General features: G+C 46.8%; 1 protein-coding gene across 1 annotated transcript in view; it reads right to left on the minus strand.

Annotated features, from left to right (window-relative positions):
* Positions 1–9,309: 9,309 nt before the first annotated feature.
* The window catches only part of LOC115136251 (pterin-4-alpha-carbinolamine dehydratase 2-like), an 18,563-nt gene continuing 8,336 nt past the window's right edge, over positions 9,310–19,536 (minus strand). The window contains exons 3-4 of the mRNA XM_029671848.2: positions 10,671–10,751; positions 9,310–9,476 (exon numbers count right to left, since the gene is read on the minus strand). Coding sequence (XP_029527708.1) covers positions 9,381–9,476; positions 10,671–10,751 — 177 coding nt within the window. The 3' untranslated portion in view covers positions 9,310–9,380. The remainder of the gene's footprint in view (positions 9,477–10,670; positions 10,752–19,536) is intronic.

Consider the following 19,536-nt stretch of genomic DNA (forward strand, 5'->3'; position numbering starts at 1 on the left):
GAGGAAAAGTGGGATGGTCACCCTAGAGGAAAAGTGGGATGGTCACCCACCCTAGAGGAAAAGTGGGATGGTCACCTAGAGGAAAAGTGGGATGGTCACCCTAGAGGAAAGTGGGATGGTCACCCTAGAGGAAAAGTGGGATGGTCACCTAGAGGAAAAGTGGGATGGTCACCCTAGAGGAAAAGTGGGATGGTCACCCTAGAGGAAAAGTGGGATGGTCACCCTAGAGGAAAAGTGGGATGGTCACCCTAGAGGAAAAGTGGGATGGTCACCCTAGAGGAAAAGTGGGATGGTCACCCTAGAGGAAAAGTGGGATGGTCACCCTAGAGGAAAAGTGGATGGTCACCTAGAGGAAAAGTGGGATGGTCACCCTAGAGGAAAAGTGGGATGGTCACCCTAGAGGAAAAGTGGGATGGTCACCCTAGAGGAAAAGTGGGATGGTCACCCTAAAGGAAAAGTGGGATGGTCACCCTAGAGGAAAAGTGGGATGGTCACCCTAGAGGAAAAGTGGGATGGTCACCCTAGAGGAAAAGTGGGATGGTCACCCTAGAGGAAAAGTGGGATGGTCACCCTAGAGTCAAAAGTGGGATGGTCCCCTAGAGGAAAAGTGGGATGGTCACCCTAGAGGAAAAGTGGGATGGTCACCCTAGAGGAAAAGTGGGATGGTCACCCTAGAGGAAAAGTGGGAGGGTCACCCTAGAGGAAAAGTGGGATGGTCACCCTAGAGGAAAAGTGGGATGGTCACCCTAGAGGAAAAGTGGGATGGTCACCCTAGAGGAAAAGTGGGATGGTCACCCTAGAGGAAAAGTGGGATGGTCACCCTAGAGGAAAAGTGGAATGGTCACCCTAGAGGAAAAGTGGGATGGTCACCCTAGAGGAAAAGTGGGATGGTCACCCTAGAGGAAAAGTGGGATGGTCACCCTAAAGGAAAAGTGGGATGGTCACCCTAAAGGAAAAGTGGGATGGTCACCTAGAGGAAAAGTGGGATGGTCACCCTAGAGGAAAAGTGGGATGGTCACCCTAGAGGAAAAGTGGGATGGTCACCCTAGAGGAAAAGTGGGATGGTCACCCTAGAGGAAAAGTGGGATGGTCACCCTAGAGGAAAAGTGGGATGGTCACCCTAGAGGAAAAGTGGGATGGTCACCCTAAAGCACGGGTCAATTTACTAGACTAGGCTACAATGCGTATTACCATGAACATCAAATAGGTCGACTGGTAGCACGTGATGTAGTGGTAGATCAAGATAATCTCTGATTGCCGGTCGCGGTAAAAATAAATAATGCTACTTATAGGAAACTATCAAATTACTGTGCTTTTGTTTTTAGGTCTGTGCTTTTGTTTTTAGGTCTGTGGTTTTGTTTTTAGGTCTGTGCTTTTGTTTTTAGGTCTGTACTTTTGTTTTTAGGTCTGTGCCTATCCAGTTTTGTTTGGGTCGGTTTGTTTTTATTTATTGTATTTTTTTTAAAGGTAGGAAAACGTCCCCTACACCACTGCCAGTAGTCTAGCCTCTCAACCGAGGCAATTTTACACACCTGGACACATGCAGAACAGGCAGCCTACATTCAATTTTAATACGTGAGTTGAATCAAAACATGTTTTACACCATAATTCATGAGTTAATGATTAGAGTCTACACAGATCATGTGACATAAAACACTACCTTTCTTTGCATACATTAATGACATTTATGACAGTGTTATTTGTAATTATTAGCATTTAACAATTCAATTAGAAGATTGAACTTAAAACCCTGTAGAAATCATGGATCTTGGAGATCTCTGGAGAACTGCACTGTAAAGGTGTAGCTATGCCTAGTAACATTTCAATATGTTTTGCCGTGAAAACAGTTGTCATGGGAACAAAAATCCAAAATAATGTAGGCCTATGCCATTGCAAAATCAAATGCTTCTAACCCTAACGTTAACCCTTCTAACCCTAACGTTAACCTCTAACCCTAACCCTTCTAACCCTAACCCTTCTAACCCTAACCCTAACCCTTCTAACCCTAACCCTAACCCTTCTAACCCTAACCCTAACCCTTCTAACCCTAACCCTTCTAACCCTAACCCTAACGTTAACCTCTAACCCTAACCCTAACCCTTCTAACCCTAACCCTAACCCTTCTAACCCTAACCCTAACGTTAACCTCTAACAGAAAGAATCACCTTATAGGCCTACTGTCATTAACATATAGCCTACTTGTTGGATGGATTGAATGTGCATTGGTGTCTAGCTGTAGGCTAGTTGTCTAGTGATATTGGTGTCTAGCTGTAGGCTAGTTGTCTAGTGATATTGGTGTTTAGCTGTAGGCTAGTTGTCTAGTGATATTGGTGTCTAGCTGTACACTAGTTGTCTAGTGATATTGGTGTCTAGCTGTAGGCTAGTTATCTAGTGATATTGGTGTCTAGCTGTACACTAGTTGTCTAGTGATATTGGTGTCTAGCTGTAGGCTAGTTGTCTAGTGATATTAGTGTCTAGCTGTAGGCTAGTTGTCTAGTGATATTGGTGTTTAGCTGTAGGCTAGTTGTCTAGTGATATTGGTGTTTAGCTGTAGGCTAGTTATCTAGTGATATTGGTGTCTAGCTGTAGGCTAGTTGTCTAGTGATATTGGTGTTTAGCTGTAGGCTAGTTGTCTAGTGATATTGGTGTCTAGCTGTACACTAGTTATCTAGTGATATTGGTGTTTAGCTGTAGGCTAGTTATCTAGTGATATTGGTGTTTAGCTGTAGGCTAGTTATCTAGTGATATTGGTGTTTAGCTGTAGGCTAGTTATCTAGTGATATTGGTGTTTAGCTGTAGGCTAGTTATCTAGTGATATTGGTGTTTAGCTGTAGGCTAGTTATCTAGTGATATTGGTGTTTAGCTGTAGGCTAGTTATCTAGTGATATTGGTGTCTAGCTGTAGGCTAGTTGTCTAGTGATATTGGTGTCTAGCTGTAGGCTAGTTGTCTATTAATATTGGTGTCTAGCTGTAGGCTAGTTATCTAGTGATATTGGTGTCTAGCTGTAGGCTAGTTGTCTAGTGATATTAGTGTCTAGCTGTAGGCTAGTTATCTAGTGATATTGGTGTCTAGCTGTACACTAGTTGTCTAGTGATATTGGTGTCTAGCTGTAGGCTAGTTGTCTAGTGATATTAGTGTCTAGCTGTAGGCTAGTTGTCTAGTGATATTGGTGTTTAGCTGTACACTAGTTGTCTAGTGATATTGGTGTCTAGCTGTAGGCTAGTTGTCTAGTGATATTAGTGTCTAGCTGTAGGCTAGTTGTCTAGTGATATTGGTGTTTAGCTGTAGGCTAGTTGTCTAGTGATATTGGTGTTTAGCTGTAGGCTAGTTATCTAGTGATATTGGTGTCTAGCTGTAGGCTAGTTGTCTAGTGATATTGGTGTTTAGCTGTAGGCTAGTTGTCTAGTGATATTGGTGTCTAGCTGTACACTAGTTATCTAGTGATATTGGTGTTTAGCTGTAGGCTAGTTATCTAGTGATATTGGTGTTTAGCTGTAGGCTAGTTATCTAGTGATATTGGTGTTTAGCTGTAGGCTAGTTATCTAGTGATATTGGTGTTTAGCTGTAGGCTAGTTATCTAGTGATATTGGTGTTTAGCTGTAGGCTAGTTATCTAGTGATATTGGTGTTTAGCTGTAGGCTAGTTATCTAGTGATATTGGTGTCTAGCTGTAGGCTAGTTGTCTAGTGATATTGGTGTCTAGCTGTAGGCTAGTTGTCTATTAATATTGGTGTCTAGCTGTAGGCTAGTTATCTAGTGATATTGGTGTCTAGCTGTAGGCTAGTTGTCTAGTGATATTAGTGTCTAGCTGTAGGCTAGTTATCTAGTGATATTGGTGTCTAGCTGTACACTAGTTGTCTAGTGATATTGGTGTCTAGCTGTAGGCTAGTTGTCTAGTGATATTAGTGTCTAGCTGTAGGCTAGTTGTCTAGTGATATTGGTGTTTAGCTGTAGGCTAGTTGTCTAGTGATATTGGTGTTTAGCTGTAGGCTAGTTATCTAGTGATATTGGTGTCTAGCTGTAGGCTAGTTGTCTAGTGATATTGGTGTTTAGCTGTAGGCTAGTTGTCTAGTGATATTGGTGTCTAGCTGTACACTAGTTATCTAGTGATATTGGTGTTTAGCTGTAGGCTAGTTATCTAGTGATATTGGTGTTTAGCTGTAGGCTAGTTATCTAGTGATATTAGTGTCTAGCTGTAGGCTAGTTATCTAGTGATATTGGTGTTTAGCTGTAGGCTAGTTATCTAGTGATATTGGTGTTTAGCTGTAGGCTAGTTATCTAGTGATATTAGTGTCTAGCTGTAGGCTAGTTGTCTAGTGATATTGGTGTTTAGCTGTAGGCTAGTTATCTAGTGATATTGGTGTCTAGCTGTACACTAGTTGTCTAGTGATATTAGTGTCTAGCTGTAGGCTAGTTGTCTAGTGATATTGGTGTCTAGCTGTAGGCTAGTTATCTAGTGATATTGGTGTCTAGCTGTACACTAGTTGTCTAGTGATATTGGTGTCTAGCTGTAGGCTAGTTGTCTAGTAATATTGGTGTCTAGCTGTACACTAGTTGTCTAGTGATATTGGTGTCTAGCTGTACACTAGTTGTCTAGTGATATTGGTGTCTAGCTGTAGGCTAGTTGTCTAGTGATATTGGTGTCTAGCTGTAGGCTAGTTGTCTAGTAATATTGGTGTCTAGCTGTACACTAGTTGTCTAGTAATATTGGTGTCTAGCTGTAGGCTAGTTGTCTAGTAATATTGGTGTCTAGCTGTAGGCTAGTTGTCTAGTGATATTGGTGTTTAGCTGTAGGCTAGTTGTCGAGTGATATTGGTGTCTAGCTGTAGGCTAGTTATCTAGTGATATTGGTGTCTAGCTGTAGGCTAGTTGTCTAGTGATATTGGTGTCTAGCTGTAGACTAGTTATCTAGTGATATTGGTGTCTAGCTGTAGGCTAGTTATCTAGTGATATTGGTGTCTAGCTGTAGGCTAGTTGTCTAGTGATATTGGTGTCTAGCTGTAGGCTAGTTATCTAGTGATATTGGTGTCTAGCTGTAGGCTAGTTGTCTAGTGATATTGGTGTCTAGCTGTAGGCTAGTTGTCTAGTGATATTGGTGTCTAGCTGTAGGCTAGTTGTCTAGTGATATTGGTGTCTAGCTGTAGGCTAGTTGTCTATTAATATTGGTGTCTAGCTGTACACTAGTTGTCTAGTAATATTGGTGTCTAGCTGTAGGCTAGTTGTCTAGTAATATTGGTGTCTAGCTGTAGGCTAGTTGTCTAGTGATATTGGTGTTTAGCTGTAGGCTAGTTGTCTAGTGATATTGGTGTCTGGCTGTAGGCTAGTTGTCTAGTGATATTGGTGTTTAGCTGTAGGCTAGTTGTCTAGTGATATTGGTGTCTAGCTGTAGGCTAGTTATCTAGTGATATTGGTTCTAGCTGTAGGCTAGTTGTCTAGTGATATTGGTGTCTAGCTGTAGACTAGTTATCTAGTGATATTGGTGTCTAGCTGTAGGCTAGTTATCTAGTGATATTGGTGTCTAGCTGTAGGCTAGTTGTCTAGTGATATTGGTGTCTAGCTGTAGGCTAGTTGTCTAGTGATATTGGTGTTTAGCTGTAGGCTAGTTGTCTAGTGATATTGGTGTCTAGCTGTAGGCTAGTTATCTAGTGATATTGGTTGTAGCTGTAGGCTAGTTGTCTAGTGATATTGGTGTCTAGCTGTAGACTAGTTATCTAGTGATATTGGTGTCTAGCTGTAGGCTAGTTATCTAGTGATATTGGTGTCTAGCTGTAGGCTAGTTGTCTAGTGATATTGGTGTCTAGCTGTAGGCTAGTTATCTAGTGATATTGGTGTCTAGCTGTAGGCTAGTTGTCTAGTGATATTGGTGTCTAGCTGTAGGCTAGTTGTCTAGTGATATTGGTGTCTAGCTGTACACTAGTTGTCTAGTAATATTGGTGTCTAGCTGTAGGCTAGTTATCTAGTGATATTGTTCATCATCATCAGCTGATCCAGGAAAGAAAACAAATATTGATAGAAAATAAAGCTAAATAATTGGTTGAGTACTTCTGGCCACAGACGGTACGGAGAACAACAATGAGAGCCGTAAACAGCTGACCGACAAAAATGAACAATGATTAATCAATATATAAATCTAATGCATTGGAACAAAGGTTATTTTCATCAAAGACGCATGGAAAACAACTGGCAAAAATGAGGAAGTACGAAGGAAAATCTCTCCGTTAAAGGAGCCTAGCTGGGAGCGAAATTCAGAACTACTGAGTGGACAGCCCCCCACATAGAACTAAATGGTTTAAACCATGACAGAGAGGTGGGGGGTGTTCGTTTAATTTGGAAGCTTTTATTTTCTTATTTACCACTACATTTTAAACAAATAGGATAATGGTTAAATTAGCATTATTTGGAGACGCCCACCCCCAAATTAGACTTTTGTTCCATTTAGGGGAGATAACGTCTCATTCAGGGGAGCTGAACCCCCCCTGGTTCCCCTGTAATTTGCACCTTGTTCGCTTCCACCGATTCATGGGCCACCTATATCCAGGTTGCATCCGGTTTATATGAACCAACATCACATGCGCACTAGCACTCAGTATGCACAGGGAGCGGCACAAGCAGCGACGATGTCATCACGTCAACCAGAAATATGTCAAACATTGGATGAATATATTTTTAAAAAATATCGGCCTCAGCGACACAATTATTTGAATAATTCAATGGATGTTTCGTGAATTGTACATTGTTTCAAATAGCACTTACACAGCCTGGAGGTGTGTTGGGTCATTGTCCTGTTGGAAAAACAAATGATAGTCCCACTAAGCGCAAACCAGATGGGATGGCGTATCGCTGCAGAGTGCTGTGGTGTCCATGCTGGTTATGTGTGCCTTGAATTCTAAATAAATCCTGACAGTGTCACCAGCAAAGCACCCCCACACCATCCAACCTCCTCCTCCATGCTTCACGGTGGGAACTACACATGCAGAGATCATCCGTTCCCTTACTCTGTTTCTCACAAAGACACGGCGGTTGGAACCAAAAATCTCAAATTTGGACTCATCAGACCAAAGGACCGATTTCCACTGGTTTCTTTGCAGCAATTCGACCATGAAGGACTGATTCACACAGTCTCCTCTGAACAGTTGATGTTGTGATGTGTCTGCTACGTGAACTCTGTGAAGCGTTTATTTGGGCTGTAATTTCTGAGGCTGGTAACTCTAATGAACTTATCCTCTGCAGCAGAAATAACTCTGGGTCTTCCTTTCCTGTGGCGGTCCTCATGAGAGCCAGTTTCATCATAGTGCTTGATGGTTTTTGCGACTGCACTTGAAGAAACCTTAAAAGTTCTTGAAATTTTCTGGATTGACTGACCTTCATGTCTTAAAGTAATGATGGACTGTAGTTTATTTTTGCTTATTTAAGCTGTTTTTGCAGTAATATGGACTTGATCTTTTACCAAATAGGGCTATATACCACCCCTACCTTGTCACAACACAACTGATTGGCTCATAATGCATTAAGAAGGAAAGAAATTCCACAAATGAACTTTTAACAAGGCACACTTATTAATTGAAATGCATTCCAGGTGACTACCTCATGAAACTGGTTGAGAGAATACCAAGAGTGTGCAAAGCTGTCATCAAGGCAAAGGGTGGCTACTTTGAAGAATCATAAATATAAAATATATTTTGATTTGTTTAACACTTTTTTTGGCTACTACATGATTCCATATGTGTTATTCTAAAATAAACAAAAACTAAAAAGCCAAATATATAACTGCAGTTGCTTACCAAGAGTACATTGAATGTTCCTGAGTGGCCTAGTTACAGTTGTGAACTAAATTGGCTTTGAAAATCTTTGTCAAGACTTGAAAACGGCTGTCTAGCAATGATAAACAACCAACTTGGGCAGATTTGGAAGAGTACAAAAAGAGAATAATTTGCAAGTAATTGTACAATCAAAGTGTGCAAAGCTCTTAGAGACCTACCCAGAAAGACTCAGAGCTCTAATTGTTGCCCAAAGTGATTCTAAGTATTGACTCAGGCGGTGTAAATTAACTTATGAAATTCATTTTCAATAAATTTGACTTTGTCATTATGGGGTTTTGAATTCAGGCTGTGACAACAAAAATGGGGAATAAGTCAAGGGGTATGAATGCTTTCTGAAGGCTCTGTAGCTACAAGGGGTATGAATGCTTTCTGAGGGCTCTGTAGCTACAAGGGGTATGCATGCTTTCTGAAGGCTCTGTAGCTACAAGGGGTATGAATGCTTTCTGAAGGCTCTGTAGCTACAAGGGGTATGAATGCTTTCTGAAGGCTCTGTAGCTACAAGGGGTATGAATGCTTTCTGAAGGCTCTGTAGCTACAAGGGGTATGAATGCTTTCTGAAGGCTCTGTAGCTACAAGGGGTATGAATGCTTTCTGAAGGCACTGTAGCTACAAGGGGTATGAATGCTTTCTGAAGGCACTGTAGCTACAAGGGGTATGAATGCTTTCTGAAGGCACTGTACCATGAGCATCATGGATTAAATGTATTGAAAATTAAGGCACATATGTAAACTAAACCCTTTAAAACATTATACTTACAAATATTTTGTTTTTAATTGATACAGATTTCTGGTACCAAATGAATCTGTTAAAAGTGCACCTTGGAGATTTAGGATTGTGATTATACAGAAATCATATAAAAAATTTATCGGAATCATACTAGACACTTAAAAAAAAGCATAATATATTACTTATGTTGATAATGTACACTTTTAAACTTCTCTAGAGCCAGTAAAGTACAACCGATGAGATTTAAATGGGTTAAAGTGAATATCCTGCAATTCTACACATTTATCCATGAGGCAGAGAGAACACTTTGCAGTTTTAAATCGTAACTTGCAGTGCATTTAATGTAAAAAAAAAAATAATAATAATAATACTTTAAGTGGAATAGTCGAGTCAAACATTGTATAATTGGTGGAGTACTGTGGATGCCAATATCCCTGTCAGCTTCCCAGGCCCATGACGCCTAGGGTTCAGTACATTAACAATATTACATTGTATTACACACACACCAACTTATTACAGGGATTTGCTTGGCCAAAAGTAATTTAATCTGGTAGTAACATTCATTTTTTTATTTTATTAAAAAGTCAAGCAATACAAATATTTTTGGAACTGGCAGCAGAACCTCCAGGGACCTGCAGTGGTCCTCGGACCCCACTTTGAGAACCCCTGGCCTGGGGCAGTGCTCTATTTAATGATTCATTCCAACTGTAAAATAGAATTACATCATTAATGTGCATTTCATAAAAATGATTAGGCCTACACCTTATAATGAATACATTTTTATTTGAAATAGAAAGTTGTACAACAATCGTGTGACATATACAGGAGGAACATCTACATGGACAAGGTCACTTTGTCAATAAACTTGGCCATCTTGATATCCCGTTTGGACAATCCTCCACAGTCATGCGTAGTTAGCGTTATCTGGACCTGAAAACGAGAGAGAGTGGAAAAAAACAAAGTACGAAGAATATTTTATTTGACCTTTTATTTAACTAGGCAAGTCAGTTAAGAACAAATTCTTATTTTCAATGACGGCCTAGGAACAGTGGGTTAACTGCCTGTTCAGGGGCAGAACGACAGATTTGTACCTTGTCAGCTCGGGGGTTTGAACTTGCAACCTTGCGGTTACTAGTCCAACGCTCTGACCACTAGGCTACCCTGCTGTTCATATGACATATGAAAACAAAACAACTAAATGTTCCTCTAAACAAGATCATAGTTACAACACATCCATATCACAGTGGCGTAGTGGTCTAAGGTACTGTCACTACAGACCCTGGTTCGATCCCGGGCTGTGACCGGGAGTCTTATAGGGCTTAGCATCGTCCTGGTTAGGGTTTGGCCGGTGTCAGGCCGTCATTGTAAATAAGAATTTGTTTTTAGCCGACTTGCCTCGTTAAATAAAATGTTGAAATAATAACCTACACATCCATATCAGACGACGCATCCAAGTCAGGGTAGCCTAGTGGTTAGAGCGTTGGACTAGTAACCGCAAGGTTGCAAGTTCAAACCCCGGAGCTGACAAGGTACAAATCTGTCGTTCTGCCCCTGAACAGGCAGTTAACCCCACTGTTCCTAGGCCGTCATTGAAAATAAGAATTTGTTCTTAAATAAAGGTAAAAAAAATATCATGTGTTTTTCCTTTTCTTTTTTTCAGAGCACAGTGGAAAGTATTGTGGCCCAAAAACCTGTAGACACTTTAATAAAGAGAGGATTAATGTTGAATTCTTCTCAGCGCAGTTGGTCTGCCACACAGTGACTCAGTGGCTAAAGCTTTAATGCCGAGAGATTTTCAGGGGCACCGTTTTTGTCATATCAACTGTGACTTATTTCTACACGAGGGGGAAAATACACTTATTAGCAGAGATTTTCCTCAAGAAAATGTCTGAATTACTGTTGAAAGCTACTGCTTTCGCCCCCCTTGCTCATCAGTTTGACTTGTGTACGATGGCCCCTGAAACATAAGAAAGCCCTCCCTGTAGTCTAACAATTGTTTCACGTGGCAAATTCAACTCTAGCAAATGCCAGTTTGTGTTAAGGATATCAAACCATAGCTAATATAAAATACGTATTCAGCAGTTCAACTCTTCAAAATAAGGCAACAGCAGAGTGTCACTATACCTTGTTATAAACGTTGAACCACTCTGGATGGTGATTCATCTTCTCTGCTTGCAAAGCCACTCGGGACATGAAGCCAAAGGCCTAGGTGAGGGAACCAGGAGAAAACAGAGTCAGGAAGCTGCTGGCCTCATGCTTTCTGAAATTCAGGAAGAACCCCACCCCACACACACACTCTCTCTCTCTCTGTGTCCCTCTCTCTCTCTCTCTGTGTCCCTCTCTGTCTCTCTCTCTCTCTCTGTGTGTGTCTCTCTCTCTGTCTCTCTCTCTGTGTCTCTCTCTCTGTCTCTCTCTCTCTCTGTGTCTCTCTCTGTGTCTCTCTCTCTCTCTGTGTCCCTCTCTGTGTCTCTCTCTCTCTCTGTGTGTGTCTCTCTCTCTGTCTCTGTCTCTCTCTCTCTCTGTCTCTCTCTCTCTCTCTGTGTCTCTCTCTCTCTCTGTGTCTCTCTCTCTCTCTCTGTGTGTGTCTCTCTCTCTCTCTCTGTCTCTCTGTGTCTCTCTGTGTGTGTCTCTCTCTCTCTGTCTCTCTGTGTCTCTCTCTCTCTCTCTGTGTGTCTCTCTCTCTCTCTCTCTGTGTGTCTCTCTCTCTCTCTGTGTCTCTCTCTCTCTCTCTCTCTGTGTGTCTCTCTCTCTCTCTCTCTCTCTCTCTGTGTCTCTCTGTGTCTCTCTCTCTGTGTCTCTCTCTCTCTCCATATTTCTGGTGGCATGTGTGCACTCCAATCAGAGTCATGCATGAAGGGAGTGATTATAGTTTTTCTAATCTACAAAGAAGGGTGCAATCCCTCGCTCCGCACTGTGTTCCCACTGTGAATAAATCAGGCAGAGCCATTTCAGAGCAATTTCCCACTGCAATCTCAATTAAGCCCCTAAATACTTCCTCCTCAGTTAATTACATAAACTGAAACGCCATTGTTTACAGGCCATCTCGGCAGCCAGATCTGTAGCTCCACCCACCTACTGACATGACAGGTGTATCTCAAATGACACCCTATTTCTTAGGGACCCTGGTCAAAAGTAGTGTACTATATAGGGAATATGGCCCTGGTCTAAAGTAGTGCACTATATAGGGAATACGGGGCCATAGGGCTCTGGTCTAAAGTAGTGTACTATATAGGGAATAGGGGGCCATAGGGCTCTGGTCTAAAGTAGTGCACTATATAGGGAATAGGGTGCCATTTGGGAGGCATCCGACTAAGCAGAATCAGAGAGAGAGGAAGTCACGTTTAGTCTTTAGTGTGTTGTAACCAATTTGGAGACCTCCTTTTTCTCCCCGGGCATGATGTAACACGATCGGCGAACTTGATCAAATTGGTTATCAAGGAAACCATCTCCTGATCAATTTAAGTAATTGGCATATTCCTGCAACTTGACCCCTTGGCACCAATTTAGGTTTGCAGTCAGTCTGCTTTTTGTCAACTCTCATTGGCAATAATGGAGATTATTAAATAGGCTGCCAGGTCAGGTGTTGTCTAAACATTTCCCTCCCTGTGCTAACCAGAACTAATCTGCACCCTGTGACTGACTGACTAGTCAGTCACAAAACCCGACCCTAGGCAACAGTGACTAGGCAACAGTGACTAGGGGTCGGGTTTCAATGACGGACTCTTTTGGCACCCGCTTGAATTAAATACTAAATAGTAGCTATCAAGACGGAGTTGATGTTGTTTACAGAGTGCATTTCACAGATGGCTCGTGTTTGCATCAGCTACCTTCACTGCAAAGTTTTGTCCTGCAAAGTTTGGTTTCGAATCGCAACGTTTTTGGCATGTCTGCCTCATGATTTGTTGGGAGACTCTCTAGAATTGTTTTCTCCCTCATCGACGTAGACAGTGACGAACTGTAGTTCCTCTATGCCAAACGAGTCCATCATTGAAACCAGATCTTAGTCACTGTGTTGCCTAGTCACTGTTGCCTAGTCACTGTTGCCTATGGTCGGGTTTTCCCAGACTAGTGACTGACAAGTATACAGTAGGTAACAGTCAACCGTGATAATGTTCATTATTTCTTAACTAAGTCTAGTGTTCCTTTCAATGACATTCACTGGCCAAAAATATAAATGCAACATGTAAAATGTTGGTCCCATGTTTCATGAGCTGAAATAAAAAACTCTGGACATTTATCTAAAATTGTGCACAAATTTGTTTACATCCCTGTTAGTGAGTATGTGTTCCTTGCCAAGATAATCCATCCACCTGACAGGTGGAGCATATCAAGAAGCATGATCATTACACAGGTGCACCTTGTGCTGGGGGCAATAAAAGGCCGCTCTAAAATATGCAGTTTTGTCACACAACACAACGCCACAGGTGTCTCATGTTTTGAGGGAGCGTGGAATTGGCATGCTGACTACAGGAATGTCCACCAGAGCTGTTGCCAGAGAATTTAATGTTAATTTCTCTACCATAAACTGCCTCCAACATTGTTTTAGAGAATTTGGCAGTCTGTCCAACCAGTCTCCCAACTGTAGACCACATGTAACCACGCCAACCCAGAACCTCCACATCCGGCTTCTTCACCTGCGGGATCGTGTCTGGGGGGGGGGGGGGGGGCTGAGGAGTATTTCTGTCTGTAATAAAGTTGGCTGGGCCTGGCTCCCTAGTGGGTGGGCCTATGTCCTCCCAGGCCCACCCATGGCTGTGCCCGCCCATTCAAGCGAAACCCATAGATTAGGGCCTAATTTATTTATTTCAATTGACTGATTTCCTTATATGAACTGTAACTCAGTAAAAATGGTTGCATATTGCGTTTATATTTAAAATATATATAAAATACGTGACCTTTTTGTAGGCTATAGAATTGGGCCTGTGTATGTAAAGGTATGTTGTAAGTTCTGTGGCAAGGAGGGAGGTCTCTTAGGGCAGTAGAAGAAGGGTGCGTCCCAAATTCACCAAACCGATAGGGTTCCTGTACTACATAGGGGAATATAGAGACACAGCCCAGTGTGGTTTAACCAAGGTCACCCAGAGGTCATCCCAACACCCCTCGGACAAGAGAAGGCACAACCCTCAGCTCCGACTGACACCAAAAGGTCAAGAGGTCAAGGACTCTCCCGCTCTGGACCCGTGTGTTGAACTATCCCGAAGCCTAACATCGGAACACACAACGCACCGGCCTGTTGGCCACACTACTACGGCCCACAGACGAGCTGTCAGTTTCTGCTAATTTGACGTGACACAGCACAGACCCCCATCTCAAATAATCAGAAACACGCAACAGACAGGCCAGTAGGCCCTGGTTCCCCACGCACCGCTTTTTGACTGGCATTTCTGGGCTATTACCGCCGTGATTGTCATAAAACACTGGATGAGACCATTTGACGTCGGAGAGCTTTTCCCTCGTTGCGGCCGGGGCTGAAACACAGCTCTAGCTTCAAACACATGTGCCTGACATTTACAGATCGTTTTCCACCGCCCCACGGTCCAAGGCTTAGGGACGCCTGGATTCTCTGCCAGGAGTAAGTGCATGCAGATTGTGCCACTCACCCCCCCTCCCCTCTACTCTCTCTCTCTGGTGATTACATTACCCTCCAAGACCCATCAACACTAACTTCAAAATGTTCATAACTCCACACACACATAGACAGACAGACAGAGAGAGAGAGAAAGAGAGAGAGACACACATAGACACAGACAGAGAGAGAGGTCACAAACGGAATGATGGTGCTGATGACCACACCCCCTTTACATTTCCCCTCCTCTAGGTCGGAAGATACATTCCATTGCCTCATAATTGTCTTCACATTGGCTCTCTCGATGGTACAGTAGTGCGTCAACATTGTGTTGTTGTCAAGACGTTCAAAGGACACATGATCCATACTAATCCCATGGGATTAACGTTCATAACATCGAACTTTAATATTTCATGAAAATAAACTTAATTCTATAGCTCTAACAAAAGGTGCAGCATACCCTATGAAAAAAATAATAATAATTTGGTAAAGCAAATATCATATGGAACAAATGTGCATAAAAAAAACGTCAACTCCTATTTATGTAAGGTGTCGTGTAATTGTCTTCTACTACAGGGTTAACAGACGCTCCATAACTAACAAGTCATTGGCTCCTCCTCAATAGACAGCAAACGTCATGGCCAGCTTGTCTTACCAAGACTGATCGGCCGATTATCTAACCACCTCCGCTTGGGCGCCACACCTCGCAGGTCCCCTCCGGCCGTTTCACAACACGAGCAGCTCATATCAGATCAATGGAAGGATTCCTGCAGTTCCCAGGGAAAGTGCCATTTCATTTTCGAGACGACACAGGGGTGGGGTGGGGGGGGGGGGACTGTACTCCACTCAGCAGATTAAGCAGATTTAGTTGTACGAAAAATTACTCAATACAAACAGAGGCCTTAAATGAGAGGGAGAGGCTTGAGAGAGATTTGGCGGAGAGAGAGGCAGGGAGCACCTCTCGCCTCATACAGAGTGGATCTGGGGGATATCTCAGCCTCGTACAGAGTGGATCTGGGGGAATGTCTCAGCTTCGTACAGAGTGGATCTGGGGGATATCTCAGCCTCGTACAGAGTGGATCTGGGGGAATATCTCAGCCTCGTACAGAGTGGATCTGGGGGAATATCTCAGCCTCGTACAGAGTGGATCTGGGGGATGTTGAGGGAGCTGTGCAGAGTGGACCTGGGGGATGTTGAGGGAGCTGTGCAGAGTGGATCTGGGGGATGTTGAGGGATCAGAGGGACCTGGGGGATGTTGAGGGAGCTGTGCAGAGCGGATCTGAGGGATGTTGAGGAGCTGTGCAGAGTGGACCTGGGGGATGTTGAGGGAGCTGTGCAGAGTGGACCTGGGGGATGTTGAGGGAGCTGTGCAGAGTGGACCTGGGGGATGTTGAGGAGCTGTGCAGAGTGGACCTGGGGGATGTTGAGGGAGCTGTGCAGAGTGGACCTGGGGGATGTTGGGGAGCTGTGCAGAGTGGACCTGGGGGATGTTGAGGGAGCTGTGCAGAGTGGACCTGGGGGATGTTGAGGGAGCTGTGCAGAGTGGACCTGGGGGATGTTGAGGGAGCTGTGCAGAGTGGACCTGGGGGATGTTGAGGTGCAGCTGGGGGATGTTGAGAGTGGACCTGGGGGATGTTGAGGGAGCTGTGCAGAGTGGACCTGGGGGATGTTGGGGGAGCTGTGCAGAGTGGACCTGGGGCAGATGGACCTGGGGATGTTGAGGGGAGCTGTGCAGAGTGGACCTGGGGGATGTTGAGGGAGCTGTGCAGAGTGGACCTGGGGGATGTTGAGGGAGCTGTGCAGAGTGGACCTGGGGGATGTTGGGGGAGCTGTGCAGAGTGGACCTGGGGGATGTTGGGGGAGCTGTGCAGGGGATGTTGAGGGAGCTGTGGACCTGGGGGATGTTGAGGGAGCTGTGCAGAGTGGACCTGGGGGATGTTGAGGGAGCTGTGCAGGGGACCTGGGGGATGTTGGGGAGCTGTGCAGAGTGGACCTGGGGATGTTGGGGGATGTTGAGGGAGCTGTGCAGAGTGGACCTGGGGATGTTGGGGAGCTGTGCAGAGTGGACCTGGGGATGTTGAGGAGCTGTGCAGAGTGGACCTGGGGATGTTGAGGGAGCTGTGCAGAGTGGACCTGGGGATGTTGAGGGAGCTGTGCAGAGTGGACCTGGGGGATGTTGAGGGAGCTGTGCAGAGTGGACCTGGGGGATGTTGAGGGAGCTGTGCAGAGTGGACCTGGGGGATGTTGAGGGAGCTGTGCAGAGTGGACCTGGGGGATGTTGAGGGAGCTGTGCAGAGTGGACCTGGGGGATGTTGAGGGAGCTGTGCAGAGTGGACCTGGGGGATGTTGAGGGAGCTGTGCAGAGTGGACCTGGGGGATGTTGAGGGAGCAGAGTGGACCTGGGGGATGTTGAGGAGCTGTGCAGAGTGGACCTGGGGGATGTTGAGGGAGCTGTGCAGAGTGGACCTGGGGGATGTTGAGGGAGCTGTGCAGAGTGGACCTGGGGGATGTTGGGAGCTGTGCTGGACCTGGGGATGTTGAGGGAGCTGTGCAGAGTGGACCTGGGGGATGTTGAGGGAGCTGTGCAGAGTGGACCTGGGGGATGTTGAGGAGCTGTGCAGAGTGGACCTGGGGATGTTGGGGGAGCTGTGCAGAGTGGACCTGGGGGATGTTGAGGGAGCTGTGCAGAGTGGACCTGGGGGATGTTGAGGGAGCTGTGCAGAGTGGACCTGGGGGATGTTGAGGGAGCTGTGCAGAGTGGACCTGGGGGATGTTGAGGGAGCTGTGCAGAGTGGACCTGGGGGATGTTGAGGGAGCTGTGCAGAGTGGACCTGGGGGATGTTGAGGGAGCTGTGCAGAGTGGACCTGGGGGATGTTGAGGGAGCTGTGCAGAGTGGACCTGGGGATGTTGAGGAGCTGTGCAGAGTGGACCTGGGGGATGTTGAGGAGCTGTGCAGAGTGGACCTGGGGGATGTTGGGGGAGCTGTGCAGAGTGGACCTGGGGGATGTTGAGGGAGCTGTGCAGAGTGGACCTGGGGGATGTTGAGGGAGCTGTGCAGAGTGGACCTGGGGGATGTTGAGGGAGCTGTGCAGAGTGGACCTGGGGGATGTTGAGGGAGCTGTGCAGAGTGGACCTGGGGATGTTGAGGGAGCTGTGCAGAGTGGACCTGGGGGATGTTGAGGGAGCTGTGCAGAGTGGACCTGGGGGATGTTGAGGGAGCTGTGCAGAGTGGACCTGGGGGATGTTGAGGGAGCTGTGCAGAGTGGACCTGGGGATGTTGAGGGAGCTGTGCAGAGTGGACCTGGGGGATGTTGAGGGAGCTGTGCAGAGTGGACCTGGGGGATGTTGGGGATGTGGACCTGGGGATGTTGAGGAGCTGTGCAGAGTGGACCTGGGGATGTTGAGGGAGCTGTGCAGAGTGGACCTGGGGGATGTTGAGGGAGCTGTGCAGAGTGGACCTGGGGGATGTTGAGGGAGCTGTGCAGAGTGGACCTGGGGATGTTGAGGGAGCTGTGCAGAGTGGACCTGGGGGATGTTGAGGGAGCTGTGGACCTGGGGGATGTTGAGGGAGCTGTGCAGAGTGGACCTGGGGGATGTTGAGGGAGCTGTGCAGAGTGGACCTGGGGGATGTTGAGGGAGCTGTGCAGAGTGGACCTGGGGGATGTTGAGGAGCTGTGCAGAGTGGACCTGGGGGATGTGGACCTGGGGATGGGAGCTGTGCAGAGTGGACCTGGGGATGTTGAGGAGCTGTGCAGAGTGGACCTGGGGATGTTGAGGGAGCTGTGCAGAGTGGACCTGGGGGATGTTGAGGGAGCTGTGCAGAGTGGACCTGGGGGATGTTGAGGGAGCTGTGCAGAGTGGACCTGGGGGATGTTGAGGGAGCTGTGCAGAGTGGACCTGGGGGATGTTGAGGGAGCTGTGCAGAGTGGACCTGGGGGATGTTGAGGGAGCTGTGCAGAGTGGACCTGGGGGATGTTGAGGGAGCTGTGCAGAGTGGACCTGGGGGATGTTGGGGGATGTTGAGCTGTGCAGAGTGGACCTGGGGGATGTTGAGGGAGCTGTGCAGAGTGGACCTGGGGGATGTTGAGGGAGCTGTGCAGAGTGGACCTGGGGGATGTTGAGGGAGCTGTGCAGAGTGGACCTGGGGGATGTTGAGGGAGCTGTGCAGAGTGGACCTGGGGGATGTTGAGGGAGCTGTGCAGAGTGGACCTGGGGGATGTTGAGGGAGCTGTGCAGAGTGGACCTGGGGGATGTTGAGGGAGCTGTGCAGAGTGGACCTGGGGGATGTTGAGGAGCTGTGCAGAGTGGACCTGGGGATGTTGAGGGAGCTGTGCAGAGTGGACCTGGGGGATGATGTTGGACCTGGGGAGCTGTGCAGAGTGGACCTGGGGGATGTTGAGGGAGCTGTGCAGAGTGGACCTGGGGGATGTTGAGGGAGCTGTGCAGAGTGGACCTGGGGATGTTGAGGGAGCTGTGCAGAGTGGACCTGGGGGATGTTGAGGGAGCTGTGCAGAGTGGACCTGGGGGATGGAGAGTGGACCTGGGGGATGTTGAGGGAGCTGTGCAGAGTGGACCTGGGGGATGTTGAGGGAGCTGTGCAGAGTGGACCTGGGGGATGTTGAGGGAGCTGTGCAGAGTGGACCTGGGGGATGTTGAGGGAGCTGTGCAGAGTGGACCTGGGGGATGTTGAGGGAGCTGTGCAGAGTGGACCTGGGGGTTGATGTTGGACCTGGGGGATGTTGAGGGAGCTGTGCAGAGTGGACCTGGGGGATGTTGAGGAGCTGTGCAGAGTGGACCTGGGGGATGTTGAGGGAGCTGTGCAGAGTGGACCTGGGGGATGTTGAGGGAGCTGTGCAGAGTGGACCTGGGGATGTTGAGGGAGCTGTGCAGAGTGGACCTGGGGGATGTTGAGGGAGCTGTGCAGAGTGGACCTGGGGATGTTGAGGGAGCTGTGCAGAGTGGACCTGGGGGATGTTGAGGGAGCTGTGCAGAGTGGACCTGGGGGATGTTGAGGGAGCTGTGCAGAGTGGACCTGGGGGATGTTGAGGGAGCTGTGCAGAGTGGACCTGGGGGATGTGCAGAGTGGACCTGGGGGATGGGGAGCTGTGCAGAGTGGACCTGGGGGATGTTGAGGGAGCTGTGCAGAGTGGACCTGGGGGATGTTGAGGGGAGCTGTGCAGAGTGGACCTGGGGGATGTTGAGGGGAGCTGTGCAGAGTGGACCTGGGGGATGTTGAGGGAGGAGCCTGGGGGATGTTGGGGAGCTGGACCTGGGGGATGTTGAGGGAGCTGTGCAGAGTGGACCTGGGGGATGTTGAGGGAGCTGTGCAGAGTGGACCTGGGGGATGTTGAGGAGCTGTGCAGAGTGGACCTGGGGGATGTTGAGGGAGCTGTGCAGAGTGGACCTGGGGGATGTTGAGGGAG

Source organism: Oncorhynchus nerka, linkage group LG10 (genome assembly GCF_034236695.1).
Source record: "Oncorhynchus nerka isolate Pitt River linkage group LG10, Oner_Uvic_2.0, whole genome shotgun sequence".
Classification (NCBI taxonomy): domain Eukaryota; kingdom Metazoa; phylum Chordata; class Actinopteri; order Salmoniformes; family Salmonidae; genus Oncorhynchus; species Oncorhynchus nerka.